Source organism: Halichoerus grypus, chromosome 15, assembly GCF_964656455.1.
Source record: "Halichoerus grypus chromosome 15, mHalGry1.hap1.1, whole genome shotgun sequence".
In the NCBI taxonomy this organism is placed as follows: domain Eukaryota; kingdom Metazoa; phylum Chordata; class Mammalia; order Carnivora; family Phocidae; genus Halichoerus; species Halichoerus grypus.
The window spans coordinates 42291630-42309566 of record NC_135726.1 but is presented as its reverse complement, the minus strand read 5'-3'; the positions used below and the strand labels follow the sequence as shown (position 1 = coordinate 42309566).

Genomic DNA, 17937 nt, shown 5'->3' with positions numbered 1-17937 from the left:
GGGTGGGAGGATGGGTTAGCCTGGTGATGGGTATTAAAGAGGACACGTTCTGCATGGAGCACTGGGTGTTACACACAAACAATGAATCATGGAACACTACATCAAAAACTAATGATCTAACGTGTGGTGATTAACATAACAATAAAAAATAAAAAAATAAAAAGAATTCCAGAGGTGAAAACAAACAGCATTAACCTCTTTGAGGATAAATTCTTCTCTTCAGAAATACAACTATAGCCCTGAGGTTCAAGTGAAACAAGTACGCGGCTATCAAACCAAATTCCATGAAAAAATAAACTCCTACGACATTAGCAAGTCCAGACAAGATCTTGGCACATCCATCATTAAGGACTAGACTCCATGTAGCAGATACTTAATACACTTTAATAGATGGTTCCTTGGTTTCTGACCTTCAAAGACAGGAAAAACACTCATCTTGTGTACTTTAAAAGAGCTTTATTTAGTATATAATGTCCATACAACTCAATACAACAAATTATAAAAGCTCTTTGTAAGATTTTACCCAGAGGATGTTAAATACAGAAAGTCAATTGCCAGTTGCCATAAGAAAGCAAGCTACTCTCATCTTAAAAGTTTTTTCCATCAACAGATAAGCACTCTCTTCTGGGCCAAAAGGCTGTCATATATAAAGCATTTGGGAGCATATTAACCAAGATACATGATCTGAAAATGTTTTAATATCTTCCTATTAATTCCAAGATTTAAATGAAATCTAAAAAATGGAGTATTTCTATGTTAACTCATGTAGGATTTGGCCAAAGATGAGCTAAAATTGGTACATCTTAGACAAAGTTCACGTGGAATCAGAATAAACATTTTTAGTTAATTGTGAAGTAAAGATGCAGACCAGATGAAGTATCTACATCTGTCCTTGCCCCACCCCACACACGCGCACACATGCACGGCGACACACACACCCCTAGCTGACCTCACAAAGTTCAAGAAAATCATCTCTAAGTGGACAACAGATGGCTTAGATAACACCTAATTATGCTCCTGGCTCTTACATCTGAAATGAATCCCTATTTCTTAAGTCTGTAATAAAAGAGTAACTGGAACCTTTCAACTGTAGTAGAATCTCTATTAGCCACTGTGATCAGTATCAGTCATTTAATGAAGTCATTTAATGAAGTAAGTAGATTTAAGTAGGGAATCATAACTTTAAAAGTATAATTGTCCATTCATTTGCTAATCTGCTGTGAAGCCAAGGTCTTTCCTTTGCAATAAGGATTCAATGGTTCCAGTTCTATGCTTGCATAAATCATACCTGTAATACGGTTTGGGTACATTTTAATACCTCTGGTCAGTCTAGATATTTTTAAAGGTGGAGCGAGTACTTAAATCTATAAAGCAATCGAAGCTCAGAAATTTTCTTGAATTTTATGTTTTCCCAATATTTTAGAATTTTCCCAACCACACCTAATTTATTTAAAAGCAATTTTTATCAGCAACTCAACCTTTATCAAACCTTACCAAAGCATTCCAGTTAATGTTCACAGAAATAGCTTTTTCCACCCCTGTTTCCTAGTTTGTGTTGAACTGTGTCCTCACAACAAGAAGGAGAACTGGCACAGAGCAGTTTGGCACGGGCACTGAGCACACAGCAGGGAGGGGACACGGGGAGCGGCCTGGTCAGTCAGCTCACAGGACGGATGGAGACTGTCGGGGAATCTGGTGAGTCACGTAAGCAGAGGATCGGTAAGAGCACTTATTGTACTTAGAGGTTCTTCTGAATGCTAACTCTGAAGCAAAATCAAGTGGTTATTCTACCCATAAAAAAACCCAGCCACAATCTGAGGCTATTACCAAATATTCACACAGCCGCTGTGATCTGTGTGGCGGGGAGCCAAGGCCCCGGGTGGCGTGCTCCGGCTTGGCAGAGGGCCAGGAGTCAGTCACTCTTCCTGTTTCCTCCTGTGGACTCCAACGAGAAGGTCGTAAAAGAGAAACTGATGAGCACTAAGAATGTTCAACATGATTTGTTGACAGACTTGGTCATCAGAAAAGAAAAATGTCTACATGGTCACAGTGTCTTGGAAAGAGCGTATGCGTGGATTTTGTCTTGCAAGACTTTTTTTTTTTTTTTTTGGCACTTTATATTTTTCACTGAAGACTCAACACTCAGTGTCTTGGCAACAATGGCACCTAAACTAGGAGAAAGAGATCCCTGTGTGCCATCAAGGTGGTGATGATCAGCGTACAAATTTAAGTACATGTTTCTTACACTGAGACTCCACATACCCAAATGCTTAGATTAGTGCATACAGAGAAATAGTTAAAATAAAACCGAAATCTATCAGGAAGGTAATAGAGGACTTGAAAAAAAAAACTACGTGGTCTAACATGTACCTTACATGTGCTTCGTTTCAATTAGGAGTAAGGCACTCGCCGAAGGAAGTACTGACCCATGCTGTCAGCCACACCACGCATGCATCATTACTGGCTTAATTAAAGTTCTCGTACTGATTACAGTGTTTTATTATTGTATTATCCTAAACTGCAGTGGTCTCCAACCTTATTACAGGATACAGGAAAGACATAATTCAGGAGTTTAAGCTGCCTAATTTAGTAACCCGGCCAGTGTCAATTTTTTTTTATTTAAATAAGTTTTGATAAAAAAGCCACGTATCCTGGAGTCCGACATGACAGTGTAACATTTCTTTCTGAATACTGTTTAATAAGTAGTAACTGAATGTGAAATAATTTGAACATGTGATATATCTATCTTGATGCCTAGGGTAATTTACTTCAGTACAACTGCAAGGAGAAACCTTTACATCATTTCCAACTGGCAAGAACAGGGGAGAAAGTTAATTTCATTACCCATCTTGATTTAATTAAATGTGCAATATGCTTTTATCAGCAGCTTTTACATGTCCCCCTCATTAGAAATTAATTATAAAAGCAATTATCAAAAAATTTTTGAACAGGTATACATAATCCTCTTTGTTGTTTACAAATAAGCATGACTTAGAGGCACTTGGTTACCTTTTAGTAAGAAAAACAGTAACACTACCCAGGCCCTCACAGTAAGATTGGAGACCACAAATCAAATTTGGTATGAAAATGCTCTCTGCCAAAAATACTGTATTAATGAATTAGTTAAGATAGAACATTTTAAAAATATTCAGACTTTGCAAGGTTCTAGGCTGTAAAAAATACAAAGGCTAAAAACAAAAAGTTTAGAAAATTTTGCAAACCCAGTAAATTTAAATGAGTAAGAAATGAAGAAAAATTTTCTTACTTGCAGGATAGGCTAAATAGTATCAATAGGTTTTAAAATAACACTAAACAGTAACAAAACCTGCTTGGCTACATCACATTTCTGCTCCTTTCACGACTTACAATAAGGAATTTGTCACACTTTCCTGTATCCGGCATTTAAACATGCACCCACATGCGCGCACACACACGCGACACATGACTCATATACTGAGGTGCTAAACTTTACATTTCAGACAGGGCACAACAAAAAGTTTTAGATATATACAAAAACCTAACATGATTTTTAAAAAAAATATTAAAAGCATGACAGTTGGAAAACATTATAAAATTTTTAGGTGAAACAGGATGATAAGGAGTTTTTTAAAAAGCCATCCATTGGTCTTCACTAGTGAACCAACACTAAAGAATTTAATTATGCATCCCCTTAATTCGATTCCACCATAGCTGTCTGAAGTCAATTAACAGTACTTCAATCCTGAACAGCCTCTGGATTTCCACCATGATGTGTGGCTGCTCAGGCCACTGTGGCCCACTTAGTATTCTCCCCAGCAACGAAATTCTAGACCACTCCTAGGAAGTTGAGAAGTTTAGGCTAAAGAACATCAATGAAACAAGATAAAAAAGACAGAAGCTTGTGTAAGATACTTTCAAGGACAGTGACGCTTGTGTAAACATCTCTACAACTTACTCATATCACAGCTTTGTGGTACAGGCTACCTAACGACATACGAAATGTTACTGTTGGTTTCATTAGGATGGACTTTCACGTATCAAAAATAGAGGCTGAACAGAGAGCTTGGTTACTTGTTTCTTGATAGCTTGTAAACGTGGAATGTTTTGTTCTGGAACACTCTAGTGAAGTATGCTGTGTAGGGTGGCAGGTTTCTCTTTATCTCTTCACAGAACCGAGGGTGGCCCGCAAGTTTCAAATCGGGATCATTCTCTCCTGGGCCATCCATCATCTAAAGCCAAAACAAAACCAAATACAATTTGGGGGAAATATCACATTTATAGGAGACAAGACAAGTAGGAATAGGTGTTGGGTTTCTTTGAGAGTGGTATGTTAGGTGAACATAAATTGTATTATTTCAATGTCAGTGGCTACTTAAAAGATGATCTGGTCCAACTTCCCCTTGGAAGTATACATCAAGGCTGAGGAGGGAAGCTGAGTGTAACAGGATGATCACCTTTAATGGCAAAGCTAGAAGGAGAACTTGGATCTCCTTGTTCTTAGGAATGTACTACACTGTCGCTCTCACAAAAATGAAGTACAGAGAAGAATGACTATGACCAGAGGAAATCCTCCAACTCATTAGTTAGAAAAAATTAAACACAAATCAAAATTTAAATGCATGTCTTTGGTCTGTTATCCTCTGAATTCAAGACAGTTGGGCAAAAATTTGAATCTCATGTTCTCTTTCCCCCGGGTTTACTGAGGCGTAACTGACAAATCAGACTGTGTATGGTTAAGGGATGCAACCTGATGGTCTGATTCACATAGACATGGTGAAATGATCACCACAATCAAGTGAATGAGTACATTTGTGTTGGTCAAAGGACAAACCTGCAGTTATAAGGTGAATGAGTCCTGAGGCTCTAATGTACAGCATGGTGACTACAGTTAAAATAAAATACCCTATACTTGAAATTCGCCATGAGAGTAGATCTTAGGTGTTCCGAATCTCCAATTTTGTACAGTCAAGTTTTTTCTTTTTTTTTTGAGATTTAGGCCAGGTTTATCATTTTTTCCCATTCATTTTTTAAAATATCTGTCAGCTTTTATACCAAATAATTACAGCACACACCACCTCTTAAAGGATGAAAATCTTCTGCTTGCGCTGATCTGAGACCTGGCATAGCTCTAAGAACATTTTCCTCAGGAGGAGGAGGGAGAAATAGCTTGTTCTTCTGCTCTGGAGTGGAGGCTTGGCCGCAGAAAGCCATCTCTGTGGCACTGTGCCCGTGGACAAAGGGGACAGTGACAGGAGCGGCTAGGAGGGAAGCCCTGCTGTCACAGTCACACTCACGTGCCAGCCAAAATGATGCTTCGGAGCGTAGGTTTTAAAAGGTCAAGGTTTTGTTTCTGATTTTAACAGCAAAGCTTTAAAAAATGGATGTTATGCAGAGCCTCAGGATACAAATCAGCTGAAGACAGAGCTGCTCTATTTGACATGAAGCTCCCTCATCTGTCCCCTCAGCAGTCCCCACGGCCGTCACTGAAGTGCCAGAGCCGGGAGTCCCACAGAATGCGGTGAAGCTGGGTACTCGATTCATGTCATCATTCTGTAACGTATAGAGGTTCCGACTGGACCCCCGTCCCCAGGAGTCCCGCCCAGGACGAGGGGACAGGCTTACGTGCCCGTTGGCGATGTCCAGCAGGTCCCGCAGCCGGCAACCCCGCTGGTGCCTTCGCTCGTAGCAGATGCTGTCTTCCAGGATGACGTAGTCCGCGCCGAAGGACCTCAGGAGGGCATGCACGTCCTCTGGGGACCTCTTTGCATAAATCTGATAAACCTGCACGATGAGAGGAAAGGAGAATAGGGAAAAATGCCACTCAACTGCCAGGAAGTTAGTGGAGGGGCTCTGATGCGGTGGCGTCCCACGGGGGTTGTCTAAGACCCAGACACCTGTTTCCGTGCGGGCCACTCCCTCACCCACAGATCTGCAGCACGTGGGGGACACTGCCAAACAATATTGTGATGACTCAGCCTTGAGAAAAGGAAGGGTGAGGCATGCTGCATACATTTGGATTTAGACACCCGACAGATACGGATTTAGAACTATCACTGGGAGTTGTTCATTGGTAGGTGCCAATTCTAAGGCTGCTTCCCAAAGGTAAATAACACGGTGGAGTAAATCAGACTCACTCTCTACCTTTAAAAAGATCCTTGGACGAAAAGGGTCCGTTAAGCATGATGGTGCAGTTTGGGGCACCTACACTTGTCAGGAGCCCCAGCTTCTGACAGCAGCAGCTGTGGAGAAGGAGCGCCACAGGTCCCTGGTGCCAGGCTGGTTGGTCCCTGCGTGAGCAGCAGGAGACCCTACGCTTCTCTCTCTCTCACCCTTCCCAGAGCAAGAGCACCTTGTAGCCCCCAGCGGCGGTTCAGCGGGAGGCACGTCCTTCCTGCTCATCACCAGCGTCACATCCCTTCCGTGAAGACACAGATGGCGAGCACCCTGTGTTCTGCGACTTGGCAGCAGGAGGAGGCTCTGTGTCTTGTGTGTGTGTGTGCACGTGTGTATGTGTGCGGGGGGTGGCGGAGAGGGCTGCCGACTCCTTTCCGGCACACTGATTTCTAATGATGTGGCTCTGACTGAAGAGACGGGGCGCCGAGGGCCAGCGTGCCCGCACAGATGGGCGCTACGCCAGGGGGGTGGTCTACTTCTGCTGCTGACGCCGTGGGGCCATCCTGGTCGGAGCCCAGTAGCGGGCCTCACGCCGAAGGTGTTCCCGTGACTGCAGAAGGGCACCAGGACCTTCGGGACGTTAGTTCTGTGAGAGCACAAAGCTCGGTCCCCAGACACGGACGGGGTCCCGGAGGTGGTGGCGCGTGGAGGAGCCCCCCCGTGCACCTGCTGTGGCTTCTCCGCCCCTCCCCCGAGTCCCAGCCACACGGGCCACCGCCCCGCCGAACTCTGGGTCTGGGGAGCCAGGCACCCTCCCTGCTTCCTCCAGCTAACCTGGGGCAATCTCGAACACTGGCACCAATTGAAAAATTCCCATTTTAGCAGGACTCTAGGTTCAGATATTCTCATAAAATCCAATGGATTTAGTAAAAATCATGTGCTTTTAGGCTAGTTAAGTCTCAGGCCAAAACAAGACTTTTCAGCAAATTTTCAGCGACTAAGATTAAGAAGTGACTGACAGAAAACATTAAAACGTTTGACGCCACCGCTGGGGAGATAGGTGCCTCCTGCCCCGCGGGCTGGAACGTCCCTGGTTCCCTCTGTAGAGCGTGACTCAGGACGTCCATCTCGCTCGGCTACAAACGCCGGCGCGTCCACCTCTAAGAATCGATGTGCAGAGTCATACGTATGCAAGTCTATCATTTGGAACATTGTTTACATAACTTCAAAAGACAGAGAAACAACCCCAATGGTTAAATAAAATATGCTACATTTGCATAACACAATTTCTGTAGATTTAAAAACAAGAAAGCTGTTAATATACGGATTTGGAATGAGCTGCAAAATATATTAAGTGCCAAAGAAACCAAGATGTAGTATGTGACTTGTCTCGTAAAACAGGGGGAAAAGAATATGAATATGGGGCATGTGTGTATGTATACACATTTGTATATCATAAAATCCCTGTGGAAAGATATACAATAAACTGGTAACGCTATTTGTCTCCTGTGAGGGGACCCAGTAGCTGGCAGAGGGCTGGGATGTAGGCTTTTCACTAAGTTCCCTTTGGTTTATTCTGAAGTTTGAACCATGTGGCCATATTACCAATTAACACACACACACACACACGCACACGCACACGCACACAACGGTCCATAAAATAAGTGACCAGTGTGCCCCTACTCCTTTTCCTTCCTTCTCCGATTCAAAAGCTGACAGCTTTGTTCTCAAATGCTCTTTTCAGTACATCTCAAGCTGTTTTTCTTCTGTGATTCTTCCAACCAAGGGGAACACATATGGATGCCTGTAGTGGACGTGGGGCAGGGCAGGGCAAAGTCTAGGCTCAGCAGCCGCCAGCCCCAGGGGCTCAGGCCCGACTTGCTCTGATCAGCTACAAGGCAAGGAAAGGCCGGCCGGGTCCTCACCGCTTTGGTCCGCTCCCTCAGGCTGTTGTCTTCGTAGTGTGGGTGGTTGGTCAAGGTCCTTCCTGTGCACAGCTTGACTCCGGCCAGTAACTGCATGCTCCCAGCAAACACGGCCTTCCTTGGAGTGTGAGAGCTGAAAGATTTCAAGGGTCTGAATTAACCTCACAGCTAAGATCTCCTCACAGACAACAATGAAGACAACATCACACTCCCAGAATCACCCAGCTGTGTCAGGAAGGGCTGAGACTTTGGGAAAAACACAAGAGGTCCCTTGACATTTGCACTCAAATTGTTCTATGAAACTTCTATCTGTTTTTGACAATGGTTGGGAAATTTCTCATTCACTGTTTTGCTGGGTTTACTCTTATAACGAATGGTCTTAGGATGTGGGTATCTCCTGGCTCGAAGTCTTCCAGGCTAAATCCCATAATCCTCTCCTACTCTTGACAAAAGATTCTGACAAAAAAGAACTTAGAAGACTGTCATCACGTTTTGTATTAAAGTTAACTAAAGGGCTGCCTAGAGTAAAACAAATTATAAAGCCAGAAACTGCAGCTGATCATGAGTCAATTCCAACAATTTCCTTGTTTTTGTTTAAAACCAGAAAAAAAGATCACAGATATTATGATAAATTGCTTTCCAGAAAAAAAAAGAATTTGTAAAAACAAAAGAACACAGAAGATTCTGAAAAAGCAAGTAATTTATTACTCAGTATGGGGATATACACCATTTCTGATGTGGGAACACAAGTATTTCCTATGTTCCTTTCCTCAGTCCTGATTATGAAAGTCTAAGGAATGTGGGGGAATACGGGCACTCTTATATTATTAAATCATGACCTCGCTCCCCGTGTGCCACCGAGCTGCAATCCTCTGCCTCCCCGTGGGGTGTGAAGGACAAGGAAGGAGGATGAAGGAAAGACTCCCCGATTACAGTAAGAGCATTTTTCCTTTTCCCTCTGGAAAATAGTTTTAGTAGTTGATTTTAATTCCATATTTTTGGGAACCTGGGAGTCCCTTGCAAACTGACAAGGTGTCAGTTTACTGTGAAGAACATAAGCGCCCTTCTACAGGCTCTCCTCAGTGCGGCGCGTCCTCAAGAGGCCCACTGGGAGCACCACCGGCCACACGTGCCCTTCCTGTGCTCAGAAAGAGGAGTCTCGGCCTGCCAGGGGGAGTGAGAAGATGGACAGTTTTGAGAAGGAGTCTAACTGAAATTATTAAAACGCAACATGCTCTGTAGAAAGAGCTAGAGCAGGCTGTCCTCCTCAGTGTTTTTGGAGGTCAGGGCAGAGACTTACTCTGGTGCTACATTTCTAAGAGAGGCCGCCATCATATTCCCATATGGCACGAGGATGTTCCATGCACTTCAGTGTAATGCTAAGGTAAGACTACAGTGTGAATGCCATCCAATAAAGGCCTCAGGATGCCTATGAGTGAGACATCCTACAGTTTAAGTTGCAACACTTACAAATAACTTACTTGAAGAACTCAGGCTTTTCTAACAATGACACTCTCATTCACTTGGATTTCAAGGCGCTTTCTCAATGGGCACCTGGGGATGACACATAACCTGCGTCCCCCCTTACTCACGCCAGAGCCCAAGGTGTGGATTCCAAGAGAAAACAGTTTTTAGTTAGCTTGGCTGTGCTCGGTAGGTTGTGAGCGTTCTAACAAGCAGACCCAGGAGCACGAGAACAGACAGATGTTTGCTCTGTCCCCTTGAACTGACAATTTACAGGGAATTCTTGATATCTAGCCCCATGTGGTCAGGGGGACACAAGGGTTTCAATGACAACATGTGAAGGTGTAGTGCTCCTTAGCGGGAGATTTTACAAATACTTAGTTTAATTCAACTGACCCTTATTAAACACTTAGTCTGGGCCCCAGGCCTGGGCCGTTCTCATCATAGTGTGTTAGAATTGCCAAGGACGAGTAAGCGCGGGCAAATACTAATTCAAGAAAATGTCAACGTTTTTCCAAGCCAGTCTTTCTTTTTGTATACTCCTAACTGGCTTAAACCATTCCACTGCAATAAATAATGCAATAATGCCGCATATTAAATAATGCCCCACAGTGCCTGTCTTTGGGGCCACTGACCTGATCAGATGCAGAATGCAGGAAGGAGTGAAGTCTGGTCTCCCTATCTGGCAGAGCGTGGGGTAGAGGTGAGACTTAACTGTGGTTGAGCTATCCTGGTTTCTGCCTAGAGGGTGCCCAACTGGTCTTTCTACACAGCTGAGCTGATAACATCCATTCAAATCTTCAGACTGTCTTAGCATCACCATTTTGAATTAGAACAGGGGTCAACATCAGGGAGATGCACAGAGCTGTTGCTAGTCTACATTTATTTTATAACTGTGGCAGACACAGATGACTGTTGTCTATTCATGGCTTATGACCAAGGTTTCATCTCCCTCCCTGGACTCTGACCATACCACTTGTATGAATTACACAGTTCATAAAGGTTTAAAATGTCCCAAGTCCTGAACTGCTTGCTGGGGAGTTAGAGAGTTATTCTTTATTCAAACTACAGCACCGAGGGCCTACAATGTGCTGGGCGGCAAAACACCGTACGGCGATAACCTGGCTTCGAGAAGCTTACTAGCTAATAAGCGAATAGAGCCAGACTCAGCTCCCACTACAGGCAAGCACTTCCGAATAAACAAGTAGTTAGTCCAGCACGTATTTACTAGCACTTTCTGTGGGCCTTTAGCTATCCTGGAAACAGAACACACAGGGTGCAGTCCCCGGGAGAGCAGTCATCTCCAGGCAGAGCAAGGTGATGGGTCCCATGACTGCTGAGAGGCGCTGAGGGAAAAATGAAATAAACTGCCCTCATTTGCGACGTGTTTTAATGTTTGGCCTCACTAGTCAGGAGTCAGAAGTTTAAAAGTAATGTAATCTGTTTCAACTGTTGGTGCAACAATCTTCTGGATTGTTCACAGAGTCTTTCACTAAGGTCCTTGGTTTTATTTTAAAGGAGCAAAATACAAGTATCCTAATGCCTATCAAATGAACTAGAAAGACTACTTCTTTGAAATCTACTGACTTCCAAGCATAGCGGAGATGATGTTTATTTGCTTTCTTCTACTGATTCGGTTTTCCGTGCTAGCCCATAGTAAATCTGGGACATTTCACTGCTACTTTAAATATTTAAGTTTACCCATAAAGCAAATGCAAAGTAAAACAAACAAGCAAAGTGGAACAGAATGAAAAACAATCACACATTTTCTGAACTTTAAAAACCTAGATTCACTGTGTTTTATATTTTCTGTGGTAAACTTAGCAGGCAGAGGGGAAAGGCATTCTTTGTCCTTAACTTGAAACATGCAGTGTGGCAGGTGTAATGCTTGTTCTTCTTCCTTCCCAGATACTTCTGCTGACACAGACTGTGGTCTGTGTCTAAAATAGCTTTAACCACTGAATGACACTTCTCTATTATAGAAAAACAAAGCAATTTTTACCAATGTGTGAACAAATGATGTATAAAATGAAAGGATAATTTGTTTTTATAGCTCTCTGCCAAGCTCTATAGGCAGGCTGCCCAACCTGCAAACAATTTATTCTGTAAGAAATGTCACTAAATAATGACAAGGACTCACAGGTCAAACGGATTTACATTACATAATTTAAATGTCATTCCAGGAAGACCTGATGGCATTTTGAACAAATAATCTCATTTATTTTTGAAGCTCTAAGCTTCAACAAGTTAATTACTGTTGAACTAATGGGTAAACTGAGCATTATAATATAATGTGTGAACATTTGCTTTATCTACACTTCAAAAATTTATAGAATTATGCAAATACCACAAAATGATTCATTAAATATAAAAGAGGCTTATAGGCATTTAAGGTCTGAACTTAACCTTCATCATATTTAAAATATCCAGTAATTCTTTCTGCTTTGATAAAATGATAAGGAAGTTTGGGCCATTTTCTTCGTCCCATTGAGAAAATATTGCACATGCAGGCTTCATCACTGAAAACAGACTACTGCTAGTGAAAACTCTTCTAAAGCCCCGTAGTTAAAATGTCACATCTCAAAATATTCAAATCTATAGGATTGTTTTTTTTTTAAAAGATTTTATTTATTTGACAGAGAGAGAGACAGCGAGAGAGGGAACACAAGCAGGGGGAGTAGAAGAGGGAGAAGCAGGCTTCCTGTGGAGCAGGGAGCCCGATGTGGGGCTCGATCCCAGGACCCTGGGATCATGACCCGAGCCGAAGGCAGACACTTAATGACTGAGCCACCCAGGCGCCCCATAGGAGTGTCTTAACTGCAAAACGTTAGAGAAGAATTTCAGGAACCGAGACTGAAACACTCAAGTGGTCACAGAAGAATGAGGTATGAAGCCTGCTATTGTGTTTGGCCTCGTGGAAGGAAATGTGCTTCCTAGTCACAGAGAAGGCCCAACAAATACCACCCCAGGCTCGCTGAAAGTGATACCAGAACAGAAAAAAAAAAAAGAAAGAAACCCAACAACCTCAAAAAACCAAAAAGCCCAAGATACCAGGTTTTTAACCTTTGTATTTGGGAAACATTATCAGCAAAAAGGAGTTAATATGAACACGGCACTTAATCTGGGGGGAGCAAGGTGTGCAGCCCGTCAGTGTCACGTGGGAGGCAGGTGACCAAGTGAGCGAGCACACGGGTGGTGTTGTGGAAGGGGTGGGGTGAGCAGCCTCCCAGTTCTCCCAGGGAAGGTTCTGGGGCTGATTTCAACAAAATGTCCTTGCTGGTTAATGAGGAATTGAATCTCAAAGTGTTCTTAATTTATACTTATATTTAAATCTCTACTCCAGGGGCGCCTGGGCGGCTCAGTCGGTTAAGCATCTGCCTTCAGCTCAGGTCATGATCCTGGGGTCCTGGGATCAAGCCTCACATCAGGCTCCTTACTCAGCACGGAGCCTGCTTCTCTCTCTGCCCCTCCCCCCACTCGTGCTCTCTCTCTCTCTCTCTCAAATAAATAAATAAAATCTTTAAATAAATAAATCTCTAAGGAACTAAAGATAGGACATTTCTGTACTAAAAATTAAAACTTTAAAAATATTTCAATTGAAACCTGGTAAGCCTCTCAAAGTCTTAAAATAGAGTCAACAATGAGAATATGGAAAAAAAAAAAGAATGAAGACAATGGCGCTGAGATGAGGCTCAACATTTGCCCTAGCAAAGAGGCAGTATTAAAATGGATGGAGGGGCATCTGGGTGGCTCAATCGGTTGAGTGTCTGACTCTTGATTTCAGATTAGGTCATGATCTCAGGGTCATGAGATCGAGCCCTGCATCAGGCTCCATGCCCAGCATGTAGCCTGCTTAAAATTCTCTCTCTCACAAAAAAAAAGGACAGCCACCCCATTTACGCATTCATCATCATGTCCTATATCTAGTTGGTGCTCAGTAAATAGCTGTTCGATTGTATTCGTAAGTATACAAGTTCAGATATAACTTCATGCATTAAGGCTTTCAATATTTTCACAGAAATCTAATCCCCCCCGGTATGGCCCCTCTCATATTAATAAGTGGTATCCTAATGGAATAAGCTGTCTGGTTAGCCAATAAAAGGTCATACCTGAGCCCCTCCGAAAGAAAAGAAAAGAACTAAGTCCTGCTGAGGTGATGGAATCCTTCAATTCACCCTCCGACCCCGAGAAGCCCAAGTGAATACCTGGCAAGACCTAATCCCCAAACGGAAGCTCAGGGTCCCTGGAGCACAAGAGCGATGCCGAAGGCCGGCGCTAAGTACACGAAGCAGAGACCGGGACATGGCGGGTAAGCTTCCTCTCAACGTTTCACACGGGAGGTGCCCTGTGCCATAATGGAGGGTCACTCGAGGTTCCCCTAGAGTTTCTGCAGGTCACTGCTTCTCATCCTGACGCATCCTCAAGGGCAGCCATCCTTAATGGAGGGTGACTCCCCGCCCCCGTCTGTGCTGCTGGCGGACGGCCATGGCATTGCCACGGTGGCTGGCTGAGGACAGCAACAGGCCAGGCCGGGAGAGGGAGGCGTTCCTCACTGACAGGGCTGGGTCCCCAGCGGAGGCCTGGGGGCGCCCTCGGACAATTGCAAACAGACTTTCGGACACACGCCATGTATCCTTAGGCCGCAGCCTGGTCTCCAGCCCAGCTCCTACCTACTCATGTCATGGGCACACGTGACTGATCAAAGTACTAAAATGAAAGCTGAAGGTCAGAGTTTATGTTTCCAAAACAGAGGAAATCAAGGCGAGTTAAAAGAATATTAAGTACATTCCCTTGTGTTTGGAATTGAAGGTGACAGACCAGAGCCGATTTAAATGTTGATTTAAACAAATAAATTTTGTGTCTAAATAGACCCTATTTTGGCATATATTCATCATCACTTAAGCTTATTTCACAAACATGCCCAGCAGCTATTTTTGCAAAAACAATAATTTGGATTTGAAGAATTTTAAGAGGAAAACAAGCAGGATTAGATCACAATGGAACCAACATTTTGGAACAATACAAAGCTTTCCAGTTGCTGAGGATTTTTTAAAAAGTAAAAAGAATATGTCTCCATACAGGGAGCGGACCTTGTTAATGAAAGGAGAAAGTAAGGAACAAAGATCGCTTTCCCAAATGAGAGAAATAACAGACTAACAGACTGTCTTCTTTACACCTGGAATATAATCTCTCATCCACAATTTTTCAGAACCAGAAACTTTAACTTTCTGTGAGGACAAGCACGGAAATAGAAGCTCTACAGTAAGTACACCCAGGCCGACACTGCCAAACCCGGGATCTGCCAGGATGCGTGCTGACTGACGTTACAAGTCATTCCCGTAAGACTGGGGAGTGGAGGTGGGATGTTTACAACAATGATCTGGGTAGATCTGCCAGAACCGCCGGCTTCGGGATTCTACCAGACAGAGAGCGGGTGCCCTGCATCATTCGAATTGGGAGTGCAATTTTAAAAACAGAAAACATCAGCCTCACCTTCAGATGTACATGTCATAAATTTCCAGCTGACTACAGTTAATGCAAAAGTAATTAGCTTTTCTTTATACGAATAACCCTCTTTCCCCATACACAATAAATACTGAAGGAATTATTTACTCTATAATTGTCTGCCATGATTTAAAGTTAAATAAATAAATAAAGACAAAGCCCTGCTTCGTAATCTCAGCACTGGAAATAGATGAAAAATTATACTCCCTGCATCCAGTCAAAGCCAGTCCGACATTGGGACCAAAGCCACATATATATTTTAGACATAAATCTCTATAAAACCCATGTATTGCACTCGAGAGACCTAAGCTATCAAACATTTACCATCTCTTAATACACAAGCAGTGCAAACTATACTGGTTAGTCAACATTAGTCACGAGCAAGTGCCAATATGGCTACTAAAATCCTAAGTAAGGGATGGAGACGATTCAGCCGATGCCTTCGGAATACGTCACACAAGATTTGCGACATGTATTTACATGTGAATAATTACACTGCTGCTTTTTGGTTATGAAGCAGGGAAATACAGTAGTACAGGGCACAGGAATACTGCTCTGGGTAGAAAAGTTTATGTGTGCTGGTGGGAGGCCGGTTTCACGAACACAGAGTTCATCCTGATGCCGGATGCTGAGGCAAAGCAACAGAACGCAGGCAACAATAAGAACCAATATAATGCTAAACACGACGATGTTCGAGAGAAAAGACTTTGTATTTTCAGTTTCCTTTAGGCCTAGGCTTGGGCAATATACTTCGTTAAAATGAAATGTGCACGGAGTTAGTAGGACTCTAACTGTGGTTTCCAGTGTAATTTTTACATGATTAACAAGGAAAGAATACTTCCATGTGTCAGCAGTCACAGAAAATCTGAATGGTATTAAAAGGAAAGCAACAATAAAGGTGAAATTGGCCAAGAGTAGAAAGCTTTCTTTCCACAGCTGTCAGTGGCGTGGAGTACATCCTCCAGCTCTGTTTTCCTCTCTTTGTGGGGTGTTTCCCTTCTTCATGAGATTGTGGTTAGAGAGAATATTTCTTGAATGGAAAGAAATTATTTCCAAATACAGAGTTTTAAAGAAAAACTTGAAAATGAATGTTATCTTTACAATTAGATTCAGAAAAAAGAAAACACCAAATGAGGTCTATAGTGACTCTTAAAAGGCACTTTACATTTTAAAGGTTAAAAAAAATCCTCTTACTTAATCCAGTTCATCAGCTCCACTGTGTCTGGATCATAGAATTCTCTCAACTCGGAGAGTTCATCCATCATTCCTGGCCAGAACTGAAATTAAAAACAAAACAAAAACAAAAACAAAATCCACCCCCGCGCCCACAACTATCACTAAGATTCAAACGAAAGAGGAGAAACTGCATAGAACTTGCGAGCTAGATCAACAGGACAACAGCAGTATCAGAACGACCTCACCTCCACAGTCTGCCCTCCTGGCCTAAGCGAGCCAACGTCTGAGACCAGTCCCCCAAATTATCTTGAGCCAAAGCTGCTCAGGGCTAGAGGGGTTGTCAACTTTTTAAAAAAGAGCTTTTATTTGAGGAAAAGTAAAATGCTGTCGTATGTGGTGTTAATATCTAGGCCAACGTTAATTTGGGTATCGGGAATGGCAACCACGAGGAAGCTCACAGGGTACCAGCAACTCTGACTTCCATCGCGCCATCTACCCTTCAAGACAGAAAGTGCCCTCACAAGACAGCACCGTTGTGGAGCTACAAACGTGCTCTGGAACGCAGAACCTCCTTCATCCCCGCAGTTACCCAGGGAGAAAGTGGACACAGAAGGCGTCATCCCTACTGCTGTTCACTTTTTATTTTACTAGTCAGGAGACGCTTGCTCAGGGAGATGACTTGACCAGGTCAAAAGGGACAGAGCTACCACTTGAAACCGGACTCCAAATCCAGCCCCCTCTTCACTGTGATTACAGCGTCTGCACTGGAAATCTGGACAAATGCCTCGATGTATTTTAATGTAACTGCAGGTACAATGGGAGAGAAGAGTATTTGGAAGTAGGACTGTCTAGGAAAATCTGGGGCATTTGAATATTCTGTTTATGCCACCGGTGCCTCCTACTCAACTTAGTTAGTTAAGGTGATGCAGAGAGTGTAAACATCCCACTCCGAGTCCACGGCTTTTCTAACATAATTGCCTGTTTAATTCAACAATTAATTACGTGTTCACTGCTGTATCCAATGATGATTGGCTAAGAAGCCTGGATCATCTACATACACCCTAAGGTGAAGAGCAGAATTCCTATGCTGGAAGAAGGCCACTGCCAATGGGTCTGTGCTTCATTAATGTGGAAAATGGAGTAATTGTACTTCAGAACCACTAACTGGAACCAGAGCGGCGCCCGACTCGTTGGTAGCTGTGCTTCAGCCCTGTCACTTTCTTATCTTGTCATCTCATCTTCGGCCATTTTTAGCACTCATTCTCCTCTTGTCCCCTGGGTGCGTGAACCAGGAAAACTGCTGGTGATAGAAAATCAGTACTTCTGGCTCCGAGTTTTAGAAGAGATGTAATCACAGGGACTCAGTGATAACCTGTGTAATATTTCAATTATCCCTACTAACTTGGATAATCAATAGAATGCCAACTTTTTAATGATATGTCCTCATTCTTTTGGTATAAAACATATGTTGAAATCTATGAATTCAATGGATATTAGATATTTTTCTAGCTTAGAAGATGCTGTTGTTAATTCTGAAAATGTTCAAATCTTGTAACACCATCTTGTGATAAACTTCTTAAACAACGTGAAAATAAGTGTTGGATTAACTAACTGCTGTTTCTAAATGATGTGAGATTTCAGCAATGCCAGTAAGTTAATCAACACGAGAGTAGTAATTTTATTAAGCTCCTGATTTTAGAGTGAAGTACATGCTTTTCCCTTTTAAACAGGATTGTCTTAAAGAGACATACAGCAAAATTGCTACTATCAACAA

At 42.9% G+C, this 17937-nt stretch overlaps 1 protein-coding gene across 8 annotated transcripts in view; it reads right to left on the bottom strand.

Moving 5' to 3' along the window:
- Nucleotides 1-436: 436 nt before the first annotated feature.
- The window catches only part of DPY19L3 (dpy-19 like C-mannosyltransferase 3), a 72176-nt gene continuing 54675 nt past the window's right edge, over nt 437-17937 (bottom strand). For 6 of the 8 annotated variants that reach the window (XM_078063007.1, XM_078063005.1, XM_078063006.1 and 3 more), the window contains 4 exons: nt 16182-16264; nt 8019-8151; nt 5602-5760; nt 437-4208 (listed from right to left, as the gene is read on the bottom strand). In XM_078063007.1, the coding sequence (XP_077919133.1) occupies nt 4047-4208; nt 5602-5760; nt 8019-8151; nt 16182-16264 (537 nt within the window). In that variant the 3' untranslated portion in view covers nt 437-4046. The remainder of the gene's footprint in view (nt 4209-5601; nt 5761-8018; nt 8152-16181; nt 16265-17937) is intronic. The other 2 variants (XM_078063010.1, XM_078063011.1) reach the window with 1 other exon arrangement.